Below are 16,836 nucleotides of genomic sequence, written 5' to 3'. Positions count from 1 at the left end.
CTCGGAAGTTTCAAATCAAAGCAAATATTGTTGAAGTGAAGCGAATGTCTTGCAACTGCCAGTAGTAAAACTCAAATTTATGTTTCTCGGGTAAGCTGCTGCACAAAAGACAGGGGTGGGGGGTTTTGTGCCAGAAAAATCTTGCGGTGTAAATCACAAAGAAGCTTGGTGGAGTACCATGCCCTGTCCAGAAGCACAGTGAGCAGCTTTTCCGTTTGGGGTCTGTTTCGTGGTGAGAAAATGACGTGCTTCAAATGCTGATTGTGATGATGTCATATTTTATGCAGATGCAACCTTCTGCGTAATCACAACTACGAGTGCTTTGGTGGGAGTGTGATGGAGGTGTGTTTATATCTGGTTACCAGCATGGGCAACAAGTGTAAGTGTTAGTTCCACTTTTGTATCTGGGAAGGAAACCTGCAGATGGCGGGCACAGTAAGTGAGCCTGACTGACAGATCCTTGCTGGCAACCCTGGTATGACCCCTCCCATAACCCCGCACGGGGCACCTTGAGTAATCTTGGTGACGGCACTGGCAACACCCGAGCCCCCTAATACTCGCGCTGTATCCTACCGTGGCTAGGCGTTTAAAGACGAAGGGCAGAAACCACAAACGTTGCCGTCGGAGCTCCCAGGGCGTGGTCTCCGATGGTGATCTACTTGACGAAACTGAAACCGACTGGCTGGAGGGCCTTTGTGGTCAGGGCACAACAGAGCCATACGCAGAGATGATAAACAAATACCCCCGAAGCCCCTTATCTTAACCTTTGACAGGTTGGCCCTTCCGGATTTATCAACGCAGGTTTCATCCGATGTCCAGTCCGGCCTTACATCTGGAACCCGCAGCGCTGTTTCAAGTGGCAACAGTTTGGGCACGGCACAAACTCCTGCTGCGGCCGACTTACCTGTGCAAAATGCGCCCAGCACAACCACCCGTCCGAGAACTGTAACGTGCAACAGTTTCTTTGCGTAAACTGCCAGGGTCCACATGCAGCCTACTCCAGGAGGTGCGAAAAGTGGCAACTTGAAAAGAAAATCATCAGCATCAGGGTCACGGAAAACATCACCTTCCCAGAGGCGTGAAAGAGGTTCGCCTCTTTCCCTCTGGGGGGCGGAGCGGCGTCTGGCATCGGCGGGGACACAGTACTGCAAGTCAGACTTTGCCCCGCCCCCGCCCATCCCGTCCCCACACCGCTTGCTGGGAGCGATCCTGCATCCACCACTTCCACTTCACAGGGCACGGAGGAGATGGAGACAGTGGCAGCTGTGCCATCCGAGGCGTTCCTGAAACCCTCAGCAGTTGGGAAAAGCGGGCCTGAAAAATTCCGCAGTTCAAGGAGCCTGATCATTCAGGAGCTCCGAGGACATCCGCCGACGACGCAATGGGCGTCGGACCCTTCTTGTCTGCGGCGCACTGCAAGGAACGTGTCCCGACGCCAAAGCCTCCCAACAAGCCATCACAGCCCCGAAAGACAACACATAAACATGCACACTCCAGTAGCTCTCACACTCAGCAATGGGAAGAGAAAACAACCCAATGGAACTGCAAAGGCCTTCTTAAAACTCTTGACGATGTGATCCTGCATGCTAATCAGCCAAGTGTAATGTGTGTCCAAGAGGCCCAAGCACACAAATTTCTTGAATAGTTTTATGGTATTTAGGAAGGACAGGAATGGTGGTGGCACATCCTCAGGCGGTGTGGCCCTGATTGCCCGAAAATCCTTGGCGTGCCACACTGTCCAACTACAGACCATCCTTGAGGCTGTGGCGATTCGAACCATAATCTTTAATAGGCTCATAACACTGTGCTCTCTTAACATGCTTCTGATTTTCAGCTATCCAGTTCCCACTTCGAGGCGCTGGTAGATCAGCTTCCGGAGCCCTTCGTCCTTGTAGGAGACCTGATTCCCCATAATTCTCTCTGGGGCTCCTCCCGCATGGATGCCCGAGGTCGCCTGAGCAAGAAGTTTCTCACATCCTCTGGAGCGTGCCTTTGCAATAAAAGACAGCCTACACAGCACATGCTCATATCTTGACTTGGCTATTGGATCTGCAGTTCTCTCTTCATGTTGGGAGTGCGGTGTGGGCGCGGACCCACATGGTAGTGACCACTTCCCCACCTCACTAACATATATAGGTAATGGCCCAAGCAGTTCATCCTCCCAGAAAAGGTTCAATGAAGCTAGAGCTAACGGGAGTACATTTACAGAAACATCACTACACCACGTGTCCATAAAACACCTGCACATGGAAGAAGCTGCCCAACTCCTCCTGGCGCATATCATCGACGCCACCAAACAGTCCATTCCCCACGCCACCGGTGCCCCGCGCAACCAGAGGCCGTGGTGGAATGAGGACTGTAGGCGAGCGCAAGAGGCCCAGAACAAGGCGTGGGGTATCCTCCGTCGGTACCCCACGCCGGTTAATCTCCTCTTGTTCAAGGGGGCCAAGGCGTTAGGAAAACGTGTGCGCCATGAGGCAAAACGAGATAGTTGGTGCTCATTCATAACATCAATTAACTCATACACAGACACTCGCAAAGTATGGACCCGAATAGGAAAACTGAAAGGACAGCACACACACCGCCTTCCCCTGGTGAGTACAACTGGGGACACACTGGAAGATCAGGCTAGCACACTCGCACTACCCTTGCAACACGTGTTCAGCTCTGCACACTACACAACACGTTCATCAAACACAAAACTTGCGTGTCAAAAACAAATCGAACACTTCTCACTAGGGGTGTGCGAATATTCGAAACTTCGAATATTCGATTTGAATTTTTTGGTATTCGATTCGATTCGAATGACACTTTTATGGTTCGAAATATTCGAACCACCCAAATCTAAAAAAAAAAAATTCAGAGCGTATCTCAACAGCAAAGTGGCGAAGCATATACACGGCGAACGGTACGTGCTTTCGCAGACTGTATCGGGGTTGTTGTTTTCTGCTCGCGAAAACGCTCTGCGCACGCCCAACGCGCGCTGACACCGCCGGGAAACCGCCCCCCCCGCTGCGCGCGGCGCGACCGGCAGCGTCAACATGGCGTCGGCTCCAGCCGCGAAGTGGCGCGGGCGCTCGAGCGACCGTTTCTAACCGCTCTTTAAAATGCCGCTCAAGGGAGACACGAAGTTGCTTGTGCGGTAAAGGAGCTCATAATGCAATCGAAAACGGTACTATAAAACATCATCCGCGCCGCTAGGAAGCGCACGTAAAATATTTGCCGGGGTGCTAAGCCTAACCATCTCCGGCGGAGCCAAGCCGGCTGTCTCGATCTCATCGCAAGTAGTCAGGCTCCTCCATTCTGCCGCGCGCGTCGTGCGTCATTTTCTGACCGAGGTAGGCGCTACCGCGGGGCGCGAAATCGTCGATGTGGGCGTGAAAATACAGCGCTCGCAGAGCCGAGGCGAGCGAATCGCGTGCAAAACGCACCACGCGGTTCACGCTTCACTGTTGCGGCGTGTAGCGAACTTGGGCACAGCGAGTGAGGAGACGAGCGCGAAGCTTTACGTGCTCCAGAAAGGACTGCTTTGCGACATGGGGGTTAAAAAAAGCAGAAAAAATCACGAATTTCTTCACGCGAAAGTAAGAGAATAAATAAACGAAAACTTTTTTCAGCGTTCAATTTTTTTGGTCTTTGTTGGTTCGTACGAATTTCGGATGATACGAATATCTTTCGCGGTCCCGCAAGATTAGTATCATCGAGATTTTACTGCATCCGCGCGCGGCAATGTCGGGCTCGGGCTTGCCAGCCACTAGTGTCTCAAGTGAGCGGCTACTTTCGGTATCTGGTGAGCCGTGACGAGCAGGAGGTTGTCACTGCTCCCCGAACATGTCGAGCAGTTAACCTTTCTCCATGTTAACATTTAAGTGAGTGCAGACCTTAACCTGTTGAGTGCAATGGTATTGTGTAATTTCTAATTTTACTTTGTATGATTTGTTGTGCAATAAAGTTGCAGTTCTTGCGTCTCTAGATGGTGAAAACTTTAATTTTACAAAAAACAATAAGTATTCGTATTCGAAAAATATTCGATTCGATTCGAACTTTGTTTTTATTATTTGAATTCGCTTCGAAATTAAAAAATTGATATTCGCACACCCCTACTTCTCACAACTCTCCGTTTTCGATTCATGGGCTGAAGATGGCCCTTACTACTTGTAAGCCTTCAGCTCCTACATTTATACAATAAAATATGGCTTTCGGGGCACATTTCAAGGTCTTGGAGGGAGACCATAGTTGTATCATTCCTGAAAGAGGGGACGGACCCTTCCTCTCCCGCTAGCTATCGACCCATTGCCGTGATGAGCTGCCTGTGTAAGCTTCTCGAGAAGATGATAAACCGGAAGCTCGTGTACTTTCTTGAGTTACAATGGTCTTCTCGACAGACAGTTGCCAGGCAGGCTTCAGGGCGGGGCGATCCATGAACGACCAACTTATGACTCATATATTAAGGATGCCTTCATGCATAAACAGTTTTGTCTTACGGTGTTTTTCAACATCGAGAAAGCGTATGATATCGCTTGGCGTTACGGCATTCTTCGTGACCTCAAGTCATTCGGTCTCTCGGGTAACTTGTTAAACACCCCTGTTAGTTACTTGTTGGAGAGAACCTTTGGCGTTAAAGTCGGTAGTGCACTTTCAAGGGTTCACGTGCAAGAAAACGGCGTGCCTTAAGGTGGAGTATTAAGCTGCACTCTTTTCATTGTTAAGATGAACTCTTTAGGGAAGGCATTGCCACCTACAATCTCTTATTCTATGTATGTAGACGATCTCCAGATATCTTTTAAATCATGTAAAATGTTCATCTGAGAACGTCAAGTCCAGCTTGGTGTCGAAAAACTTGCCATCTGTGCAGACAATCCAGGAAAGAGCTCATGCGTGGCGTTCTCCAGGAAGCGTGGGATCCATCCGGACCCTGACATTACTCTCAGTGGTGTTTCGATTCCTGTGAACAAGGAGCACAAGTTCTTATGTGTTGTGTTTGATGACAAACTCACATTCATTCCTCAAATCAAGCAACTGAAGCAAAAATGTCTCAAAACAATGGATATCCTTAAGGTCCTCTCACACCAATCGTATGGTACTGACACAGAACTCCTGTTGCGCCTGTATACTGCCTTGGTTGGGTCTCGGCTGGACTATGGCAGTGTCGTGTATGAGTCAGTGACAAAAACAGCATGAATAATGCTCAATCCAGTGCTACACTTTGGGCTTCGCCTTGCATCGGGGGCTTTCTGCACTTGCCCAGTCTATACACTGAATGCAACAAGTGGTGCCCTGAGGAACAACGGACGTACATGGACTTGCTTTATGCTTTTAAAATTTCAGCACTGAATGACCATCCTTTTAAGCCGGTTTTTAATGATGCATCCACATCTCCCCTGTTTGTAAATTGCCCGTCTGTTTGTTTGCCGTTCTCACCTAGAGCGAGACAGGACGATTCGGGTTTCAGCATCTCCTTTTTAGACATTTACACATCATGTTTTACTGACGTTTTACCACGCTGGCAACTTCAACCTGTATCTTGTGACTTATCTTTCATGTACATAGATAAAACCAGGGTACTACAAACTGCAATTTCGCAGCACTTCTTGTCCCTGCGGGATAAATATCATCATGCAGAGCTTTACAGTGACGCATCAAAAATTGCAACCATGGTGTCTTGCGCTGCTCACGGGCCAAACTTTGATGCATGCAGAACCATGAGCGCACACACCACAATTTACTCAGCTGAATCATATGGCATCCTTCTCATTGCGCAACGCATTCTTGAACACAAAATTCCAAAGTCCATCAAATATACGGAATCCTTGAGTGTTGTGTGCGTTGGCATCACAAGCGATGCAAAAACAGAATTGTCAATATGGTTCTCAGCACTGTCATGTCTACATATGGCCAAAAACTTGTTCTGGTGTTGTGCTGGGTTCCAGGCCACGCTGGGATCACTGGCCATGACGCTGCTGCTACCGCGCTCGGGAACACAGTGGACATAACAACACTCTCACACACTGACTTCAAACCACAAATCCCGCAACCCCTTCGCAACAAATGGCAAGCACAGTGGAGTGAACCGACTGGCAACAAACCACACGTAATAAAACCACACTTGGTTTTACACTAATGCACAACAGATTCACTGAGGTTGCCTTATGCAGGTTGCGGGTAGGACATACACATGCGACACACTCCCACTGCTCACCGGATCACCAAGAACCATGTGTGTAGAGGGCCTATCTGTAATCCACATACTCGTCCAGTGCAAGGCACCTGACACAGCACGACGCTAACTTTTCCCACAAGTGTACAGACAACATATCCCACTACACTCCTCATACCTCTTAGGTTTTCAATCAAACGCGTTTTTGAGTTCCTTACCGATGTAAAACTTTTACGTCTCATTTCTGATCATGCATCTTGACCACCTGGCCCTTTACACCAGTAGTCATCTTCATTACGTTGTGTTTTACTTCGTTTATTTTTACTGAAATGCTTTACTTTTACTTTCACGTCACTGTCATGAAATGGCACTGTTTGCCCTCACTTGGCTTTGTGCCATTAAAATGCAAACATCGTCGTCATCATGCCTCTCCCATGACCAGCAAGAGGGCGTTTCATTGTCACCACAGATGTCCTCGCACGCGTTGTGTGCCAGACGTGCACACCGGATGTGGCCATCGGCGGACAGGGTGGTGAATGCACGTACATAGCGGAGGAAGCTGCTGCGTTTTGGCGGGTGTTGCAGGTGCTCAAGGTGCGCTTGACTTTATTGGCGGTGTGAGGCGTGTGTGTCGGTCGAGCGAGCGGGGTGGGAGAGATGTGCCGAGCCCAGCCAGAGCTGGTTGTGGCACCTGGAAGGGACAGGAGTAAAAGTGGCCCTCACAGCGGCAAAAATGGGGCTGCAGGCCCGTACCCCTGGTGAGGGCAGTGAGAGACCGGCCGGCCTCTCTTTTTTTTGCCTCTCTTTGCAGCCCAGGGGCCGTGCTGTCCGCAGGGCCACATTCTGCGAAACCCCTGGCTCCTACCGCAAGGACGTGGGGGCTGGTGTCAGTCTCCTGTTGGACATGCACACTGTTGACCTGACATCGAGCCAACTCGCTGTTCTCTGCTGCGTCGTTGGCAGCTGCGAGTGCTGTGTGCACAGGCTGTGTCAGTTCCTCATCTGCAATGGTGTTCACATGAGATCGTGTTGCAGTGTGGATGTAGTTGGCGTGGACCAGTTGAGTTTCCGCGTTAAATTGACCGTTCCTGCATTATTGAGAGCCTGTTGTGAGACGGGTTGAATGTCTGCACATTGTTGCCCCTCCATCCCTGCCTCGTCTTTTTCAAAGTAACACTGAACGTCAGCTACACGTGGTTTTCCCCATTCACTGGAATATCAGTGTGGAAAGTCTCTGTTAATAGTGATTTTTTGCTTAAAATGAAGTAAATACTGTGTTTTCCCCCTCGATTGTGCTTCGGTAGCTAGCTTATGTAGAGGCAAAGGTTGGTTCAAAAACTTCTGCACAGCCTTTCTGTGTTGTGAAACAGAATCAGAGTAGCTATCCTGCTGCTTCTGGCTTTCTCCGTGTCAGACTCTGTGTGAATGCCACTTCCACTTCCATCTCATTCGTGTACCTCGTGCACTAGTGTTTCAAAGTTAGTTTGTGCTGGCAGCTCCTGCTAAATGTGGTTATCGCAATTCTCATAGAAAGCACACGCACGCACATTAACATCATGAGGCAGTTGCCAGGTTGGGAGCGCCATTGAGCTGTGGTGTAAGATCGAGTTGGGGAATCATTCTTGGATCTAGATAAGTGGACAAAATGAGGCCTTGTTGTATGTACTTGTTTGCGTGTTCTTTCCATGTGGTACGGGCAGTTTTGTTGTGCTGCGGGCCCCCATGGCTGAGGAGGGCGTGTGAAAGTGCTGGCCTGGTCCATGACGCCTCGCAGGCATGGCTTTGTGCCCACTTTGAAACTCTATCCCTGTCTCGGTAGCAACAGCACTTGCACTGCATATGTCGCCACACATACGGAAACCTCAACCATAGGTTCTGCTATGGGCATTCTGCACCCAGTATAAATTTATAGAGGTGCATGATACTGTGCGCTTCTGGCCTTGCTGGTGTAGCGAGGTCATGTAGCCCTGTTGTCGAGAGTGCGAAGCCGGAGAACTTTGTTGTTGTTTCTTGTGAACAACATAGAGAAACGAGGGCTCTACATTTGATGAGAACACTGGTGTTTGGCACCGGTGCATTGCGAGAGTGCTTCACGAAGAGGTGGGGTGCTCCTGCAGCCCCTTTCTTTTGCCCTTGAACTGCTTTAAAGAACGTATTGCAGGGATGCGTATTGCATTTGCCCTTAGCGGGGATTTCAGCGAGACATAATTTCATGTATCCAAGTTCACCGAGGCAACAACCTGCTTGTGTTTTCCCAGTGCTGGAATGTTGCACGCTTTCGAGGAAGTGCTGTTTGATTCAGACCTCAATGGGGGGTTTTGCAAAGTTAATGCGGAGCCCTCTGCTACGGCGCGCCTCGCCACCTGTTAAACATCATAATCAATCAGCCAGTTTTTCCATGGAAGTTTTCAATGCACCCCTTGTATTTCCTTTCTGAATTTGCATAATAGGCGACTGTTTGGAGGCACGGTGTGGCGGGACTATGTGAAAGATGTTGCCGGGGGGGGGTCACCTCGATCAGTCATTGCGATGAAGCTTGTGCCGGAGCAAGAAATTTCTCGGTGCAGTACAAGTAGCAGCAAATTGCGCATCAAGTGCAAGAAGAGTGTGGCCTAAGGCGTCCCATATTGTCTGTGGCGTGCAGTCCCCGGCCCGGCGGCAGTGGGCCTGGTGGCGCGGCAGGGCCGGCTGCGGGCGTGCCGGCTGTGCGCGTACGTGACGACGGCCAGCTCGAGCATGACGACGCACCTGCGCACGCACACGGGCGAGCGTCCCTACGGCTGCCCCTTCTGCCCGTCGGCCTTTGCCCAGAGCGCCAACCTGAAGCGGCACGTGCGCACCCACACGGGCGAGCGGCCCTTCGCCTGCTTCCACTGCCCCAGCTCCTTCGCCCAGAAGTCGGACCTGCGCAGCCACCTGCGCCTGCACACGGGCGAGAGGCCCTACAGGTCCGTCTCCTCCCCCTCTCTGGTTCAAGCTAGCCGCAGTCGACTGCTCAGCGAAGTGTGCAAAAGAAGTGCAAGTGGGCGATATTAATTTAGGAATTCTAAGATATACGACATGTGTCTACGTTCCTAAGCTATACATCAACGCTGTACACCAAGTCTGGGTTTTAGCGGGCCCACAAACCTAATGGCCCCGACAGCTGTGCCACTCCGCAAAGCCACTGGAGAGTCAGTCGGTCTCTCTAAAATATGCATCCAAGTATGCTTGTTTGTGTTCTCACACAAAATTCTTATCACTGCAGCGGTAAACAACCAGGAAAAAAATTTAGCGCTCTTGAGAAGCAGCACGCATTGCTGTGCAGCGCTAATTTTACACGAGTGCCAGGCTATCTTGAAGGTATTCTTAGCTATGAAGGCTATCTTGAAGCTATCTTGGAAGATATTTTGCATTTGGCAAAATATCCTTGCTGCACGTTGTCCAGACCCTACACATGAAAGTGATTACGAAGTCGTCAGATAGTAGGCACGTTTTGCTTAGAAATACACAGTGCGAAGTCAAAAGCGAACCTTTCCAGCTGGGGTAAAAAAAATCAGCAGCAGCAGTGGCCAAAGTCCCCAAAACCGCTGTCTGCCTTTGCAGAGCGCGCAGTGAAACAGGACGCCATTTTCGCCCAACTCGCCACTACCTTGGGTTCAAATTTCACTCGCAGCGCCATCTACCCACGCGAAATGTAAACAAATGGCAACGAAGGGGGTTCCAGTGAACATGCATATGGCCTCAGTTGTCCGAATAGCGCTGTTTTTAGTATTTGCAGGAGGTTTGACAATGGTCGTCCGCCTGTGAATGATGGCCTACGTCACGGTTGCGAAAGAGTTAGAGCATGGTGAGTAGAGAAAAGTGATGGTGCAGGTAGCAGCGCACTGGCGTGCTCACAACGTGACAAGTCGAACAGGCAGAAAAACATTCTCCACAGTGGGAAAAGTGGGCCAGCTCTCAAATCGAGCCCTGTCACGTTGGAGTCAGGCACACACAGGCAAAAGCACTCTCGCAGAGTCAGAGACCGGAGGAGCCAAACAGCTGCCACAGCAAGTGCGTGCGTGCACACGAGTATGCTTGTGCGTACAGCAATGCCTCAGTTCGAAGCGAATAGTCCTTGGGGTCGAACACCTTCGAAGCGAATTCGAATAGTTGCCAGGTGTTCGAAGAACAAAACTAAACAGGTGAAAGTTATTCTTTGCAAAGTTGTTCCAAGTAAGAATGCATCCTGCGCAATATGAATCCGGCAGTAGCCTTTTTCATTTGCTGGGCTTTTGGCGCCACATGTTTTAGCTTCAGCTTAAAGCGGTCAGCTACCGAAGCGTGTGTACTAGAAGATGACTGGTTTAAACGGCCCATGCATTAAAAGTAAGGCAGAAAAAGGGGTCGAACCGTTTCGGGCCTCTGCGAGCGTGGCCCCTCTTTCGTTCGTGGCGCAACGGATACAGTACTCGGCTCCGACGCGAAAGACCTGGGTGCAAATCCTTCTCAGGGACCCTCAGTTAAGCAGAGCGGAAAAAACCGCAGCCTGTTCCGACAATCCATGTATGATAACCCTCGGTCACGTTCTTTTGGCGTAGTGTCGCACAGGCGAACATTGTTAGCCTCGACATTAGAGAGTTTTAGCAGTACGTATGCTCCGTTCGTTACGTTCGTTACGTTGCTACCGGGTTTACCGGGACCCGACTGCGCATGCGCCATTTGTTCCGTACGCGACCGGCGTCTCTCCCGGCGCTCTGCTTCCGTGTTACTGTATCCGGAGCCCGCAACCGGCTTGCTCGGGTGTTAGAAACTTTAGGATTAGCGTCCTGGCGAATATTTGATCGCCGCTATCTGTGAAACTGCGAATGACACTCCGTAACACAACGTTTCACCTCACTATCATCCCCTTTCTCGCATGTGAAACTTTATTTGAGCTACAACTGCCGTGAGCGACCGGTGACCGAGACATCTGCGTAGCCTGTTTCGATGCTTCCGAGGCAGGTATCGCCATCTCTCGGCCACTCGCCGCACCGCGCGCCGCGGCATCCATGGCCGGTCAGCATATGCTTGCATCGCGGCAGATATATCTGGTCGCCGCTTTTAAAATAAGCCCCGAGAACAATCCCTAGCACAATTTTTCACCACACTAACACCAACTTTCTCGCAGGTGGAACTTCGTTTTAGTGATCAGATTGATTTGGAAGAACAGCGACAAGCGGTTGCTAGCGTGGTCTGCGCCGGTTCGAGCCGCTGAGTGTGCCGAGCTGGCAGGCGCGACCGGCGTGTGCGCGGACTGTTTCCGATGCAGAAAACGCTTCACGATTGCTTGCTTTATCCATTTCTTGCGTACAAACCCGCGGAATCTACAAATTCAGCTCAGCGATCGTCGTAGTTGACCATGGTGCAAAAACAGGGGGCGGAGCGGCGCCGACGAGGCATCGCACACCCGCATCGGGCCATGTGTCTCAAATTCACGCGTACGACTAGTCGTGGTGACAGTCGTAACGATCAGTCGCATACGAATCGCGTGTACCAATTGTACATGTGTCTAGCGCTTCAATCGGGCAAGGCCAAGGCCATTCCTCCACGTGAACGGCGCGCGACCATGTCGTCACCTGCGCTCGCTCTGGTGCCGTCGCCGCCACCGCAGCCCCTGCCTCACAATGCGTCCGGCCGAGCGCGATTTATTTTAGATTTGCAATGCTTTAGGGGAAACTGCGTATTTTTAGCGTGCGGATTTTTGCAACTACTCGGCTAATCAGCCGTCACACGGAACGAACGGTACAACGCTACGGAGTGCTAAAACACGTTTTCCGTCTCACTCTACGGAAAGAACCCGGTACGTACGCGCGCATGCGCAGTTGGGTCCCGGTAAACCCGGTAGCAACGGAACGAACGTAACGAACGTACTGCTAAAACTCTCTAATAATTCATTGGACTTCCTGAAAAGGGCGGCGTCAGCCGTGTTGAAGGTTTAGCAAGTGACCAGTGGTGTAGGTTGTTCGTAGTTTGGACGACACAGTTCGGTACCTGCTCTGTTGTAACCAAGTTAAAAATGCATGTAAAATGTTGCATTCTGTTACTTCTAAGCCTCCCTAATGCCATCTTGGCAAACCTGGCAGGTATGAGAGTGCGATCAACACCTGCTCACTGCACGCTTGCCGCACGGCAACCAAACAAATTGTTTTGTTTACCGTTTCGTTGCTGGAAACAATGAAACGGGAGCCTCGACTACCTTGACCAACATGCGGGCGTGGGGTGGCTAGCACGACGCTCTGAATGTGGCTTAGCTTGTCTTGGCTCCACATGTAGTCAAGATGTTGGCCCGATGTCAACGGCACCGCTGCTTGCTTAACGAAACCGAAACTCCCAATAGTGCTTGAATGCAGTTTAATATTCGTTCACCTCGAATACCTTGAAATATTGGAAATTTTAAATTCAGATCGAAGCGAATTCCTATACTGTAATGTTTGTTCGAATATTGGAAGCGCTCGAATATTCACGCCAGCCTACGCGCGAGTGTTCTGGGGCGGTATTCTCGTAATTGTCCCTTTTGTGAAAGGCAAAGGCTGCTGCACCCCGGGGATCCTTTCCCCCGGGGTGCTCCAGCCTCGCCCGATCGCGGCTGGCTGGAGCGCCCCACGGAAGTGACGTCACCTGTTTTTTGTTATTATTTTTTGGATTTGGTCGTCGTTGATCGCCGAAACTAGTACGAAGTACCCATGGAGGAACTTTTTTCATCCTCCATGGAAGTACCATGCCGGCCGTGCAAAGCGGCCGTGCCGGCACTCATGTTTATGTCGGCTGTGCTTTTCATTGTTTACGATGAAAAGCACGCGCTTTCTGTACGCGCCGTAAGCGCAGGCTGATAACTCTCCTCCTTGGTACATCGGCTGTCGTTCGGTGTTGTATTATCTACGGCGCACCTGAGGGCAAGGCAAAACCACTCAGAGTGGAGGATTCGGAGGATTGTGTTGCACGTTTAAATTCGCCGGCTTTTGTAACCGCACTTCTTTCTTTCTTTTTATTTTGGAAGGTGTGTGCGCGCCACATATCACGCCATCAGGTTTGATCTGCTGTGGCTCAATAGGGAAGAATGGGTCTGTGTCCTCAAACGTGGGCACTGGCTGAAGACTCTGCCGGCAAAGGTCTAAATAGTGTTGCACGAAGGCTGCTTGCGCTCCCATTTAGATCATAGAATCTGTGGCTTTTGTGGGGAGAAGAATAGGCCGAAGGAATACCTTTGAAGGCCCTCATTTGACAAGAGTTCTCTTGGGTCTAGATTACTGGTGCCCAGTGCACTTGATCTTCCACTCTGGTGCACTGTAGTACGCGCCGCTGAACACCAGCGTTTTTAGCGCTAACCACATGGAGCGATTTTTCCAGCGATGCGACGAGCGACGCGACTAGGATCCGCAGTCGCCGAACCGAAGTCGCTCGCCGAGGCAACCACATGACAGCGACGGCTCGAGCGACTGAGCATGCGACTGAGGATGGCGATTTCAATGTTTCCGCACTGCGCATAGTAACGCGCTTGGTACGCTGGTTGTTTGCAAACATTTTTTTTTGTTCATTTGTCATAAAAAGCATGACTAAAAAGTATTACGCCTTTCTACCTTGCTTTTTGCACTTCATTGCATCTCTAAAACTGGTTTGGGTTAGCGATAGCGCACGCTTTTCCTTCTGCGCCTCGTTTCTCGGCTCCAACATGAACGCCGTGAAGAATTCGCTTTCTTGACGTCGTTTTTCCCACACGGGTCTCGCCCAGTGTGAGCGGGAGCCTTCTTGCTTCTGCTTCAGCGTGTACTCAAGCTTTGCCACGCAAAGCTTTCTTTGCCGCTGCACCGCAAACGTCGTCTGCGTGGATCTTCCCCCCGTTCTCTTTCAAAACCGGAGGTTGCGTGTTTACGTAGGAGCTCTCCTATTGGCTAGTCGCTGAGGCCACTTCCGGGAGGCGAGCGACTGTTTCTGGCGGCCCAGAACCGAGCGATTCGATGAGCGACTTGGTGCGCGGCGAAAAGTAGTTCGTCGCTAGTCGCGTCGCGCCCCAAGTCGCTCGCAAAATCGCTCCATGTGGTTGGGGCTTTGTCCGTATAGTTTTGGCGCAGCAGCCTGAAATGTTTTGAAACCTCACCATACTTTCTGTGCATAAAAAGACCAGCAGGTGCCTTATTTTGGGGAGTGAAATCGCTGGGACAAAAGAGGCCTGAATTATATTGGTTGTGACAAAAAGATGTTTGCAATAAACGCGTGTTAATATGCCTCTTTTCGTCGTGCCTACAACTCTGTATATACGGTGATGTTGTACTAACTTTTCAGAGCTTCCAAAGTTACAAGGTACACTGCAGTGCTACAAGCACTGATCACAATTAAAGTGTCAAAAAATTTGGCTTCTGGCACAAGCACAACTTTGCCACCCTTGTTAGTGATGGCCTGGAAAGAATCACGCCGAAGCAGGAAGCACCGACCAATCCAGGAGATACACTGTACTTCATTTCACCAACTTCACACACCGTTGTAAAAATTGTGCTGGTAACTAATAAACAGCGAGAGCACAGCGCTGTACCACACGCTAGTAAGGGCAGCAAATGAAGCGCCAACAATAGTCTCCCACATAAACTGTGCATACAGCTCCTGTCAACCAAATTGATAAAAGCGTTGTTGCGCATAATTTGTATACAAACGTCATGTAAGTAGTGCGCATGTTGCTTCTGGTCACAGCAGCAGCTGTCCAACAGCCTACCACTGCAAGTGATGAAGAACCGGCCAACCATGTGACGTTTGTTGTCCAAAAAGAAAGAAGCATACAGGCCTTCGTTTTCTGACAAGCAGACTGCATGCTCATCACGCTGAAGTTCCCCCGCAGTCAGAGCTGTGTGTGCGCATCCGTTTACGCGTATACGTGCTGCCACGTGCACCTGCAGCTGGCAGCACGTGGCAGCAAGGTTCCATTCTGCCAAGGTGCCGGTTTAGCGCCGTAGTGATAGGATTTGGCTGCTGCTCTGGCGAAATCAGTTCAAGTACACCAGTCCATACAGCGGTGGCCCCGCCGACGCCACGTATATGTACGGTCAGTTTTCGCGTTTGATGTTACACCTTCGTCTTTAAAACTGGCGAAACTTGCACTAAGTGACGCAAGGCGAGCTGGAGGATTTCTTTTTAGATCCTCCTGAAGCCCTGAATGACACGGCCACCACGTATTGCGAAATTTGTTTATTTACGTGTTCCGTCGTCGCTTCTCACTGTGGCAGTAGTAGTCATCGTCATATCCATCTTCCGCATGCATGACTGGCTGACCCGGATCGCTTTGTCCGCAGGCTTTCCCATTCCTCCTAAAGTGAAATGCGTCGGCACGCGGTAGAACCGGCTTCGCGAGCTGTCTGCGATGTGTCTCATGCTCATCCTTTTGTGGCGCAGACGTACGTGACTGTTTCCCTGGTATTTTTCCGAGCACCACGGGCAAGCCAGGTTGATGCCGCGCGCTCATCGCAAAACGCGTGCACACGTGCGCGGTAAACGGCGGGAGTAACTATGACATGTTTTCTGATGACGCCGCACACATTACGGCCAGCAACGTATGGCGGCTGGTCGTAATTATTCTTCATTTTATAATGGGCACAATAGCAGTATTGTCGTAAAAAAGAACTGCAGCTAAATTATAAATCCTAATTGTTGTATGCTAGTGACATGTTGCAAGAAAATCGGAAATGTAATAGTTATATCCCTTCGCTCACCAGCTGTACAAGTTGTACCTGCCCCATGAACCTTCAAATGCTGATTAGTCTCATGGCCAACACATGAGCCATACATGCCCAACTGTTCCCAAAAGGACTAAGCAAACACACAACCTCCAAGAAAACACATCCGGCATTGGGAAGAAACATTTAAAATTGGCTCACTTTATTTGACCAACAACCAGTACATTTTGCTTTTATAGCCCACAAAAGACCATCGCCAGCACTGCATTATGGCTGAAGAACTTTTCTGCAGTTGGCTTTGGCAACAAGCAGAATGCACCATTATGAACTGGAAACACATATGACAAGGCACAGCTTTTACCAGCCCATTGGTTGCACTGGGTGTCAAGAGATAAAAAGGAAGAACCAGCAAAAATGCTTTAATGTATGCACAATAATCAAACATTAATTCAGAGTGTATAAAAACATCCCTTCCAGCATGTTCGGCTGATCAACTCATTTGTGATAGCCTTATCGAAGTGAAGGCAAGAACGAGTCCGTGCCAGGATTTCGATGTGGGCTTTAAGAACTGTAGGCTGTCTGCAGTCATAATTACTATTGTGCGCCAAACACCCTAGTACACTGAGTGCAGTGAACTTCAGCAATGAAAGTAGTCATAAGAAATTTTTATTGTATGGTGACCGTTGCGAATCCTAGTAAACCGTTACAAGCACCTGGCATGCTGGCAAGAGAGAGGTAGAGATAGTACAAGATTTTTGAAAGGAGAAGAGGCCAGCCTGAGAAACTGAACTTGGGCCTGCTACTTAAATCCCACTGGGGCAAGGAAGGTACTGAATACTGAGGGTATGAGAAATGACAGTGAAATCAACCAATGAACTTTGTACACTTAAAGCATGTACGGGGCGCAGAAACAGACTAACCACTGCATAATTCGCATAACTTATTTACCGACCATAAAAAAAAAGTTCCGCAGTTTGTGAAATTCCCCCACATAGACCCAAGAGTCCTGACAGGACA

The 16,836-nt window shown here is 50.0% G+C and overlaps 1 protein-coding gene across 8 annotated transcripts in view; it reads left to right on the top strand.

Annotated features, from left to right (window-relative positions):
• Window positions 1-16,836, top strand: part of LOC144144205 (uncharacterized) — a 91,920-nt gene that overhangs the window by 48,489 nt on the left and 26,595 nt on the right. For 4 of the 8 annotated variants that reach the window (XM_077675569.1, XM_077675568.1, XM_077675571.1 and 1 more), the window contains 2 exons: window positions 6,969-7,146; window positions 8,802-9,105. In XM_077675569.1, the coding sequence (XP_077531695.1) occupies window positions 7,062-7,146; window positions 8,802-9,105 (389 nt within the window). In that variant the 5' untranslated portion in view covers window positions 6,969-7,061. Of the gene's footprint in view, window positions 1-6,968; window positions 7,217-8,801; window positions 9,106-16,836 lie in introns of those variants that run through there. The other 4 variants (XM_077675570.1, XM_077675572.1, XM_077675574.1 and 1 more) reach the window with 3 other exon arrangements.

Source organism: Haemaphysalis longicornis, unplaced genomic scaffold (genome assembly GCF_048455015.1).
Source record: "Haemaphysalis longicornis isolate Haplotype H1 unplaced genomic scaffold, Haemaphysalis longicornis Haplotype H1 scaffold_66, whole genome shotgun sequence".
Taxonomy (NCBI): Eukaryota; Metazoa; Arthropoda; class Arachnida; order Ixodida; family Ixodidae; genus Haemaphysalis; species Haemaphysalis longicornis.
Note: the sequence above shows the minus strand (reverse complement) of the source record. Positions and strands in the feature narration are given on the sequence as shown.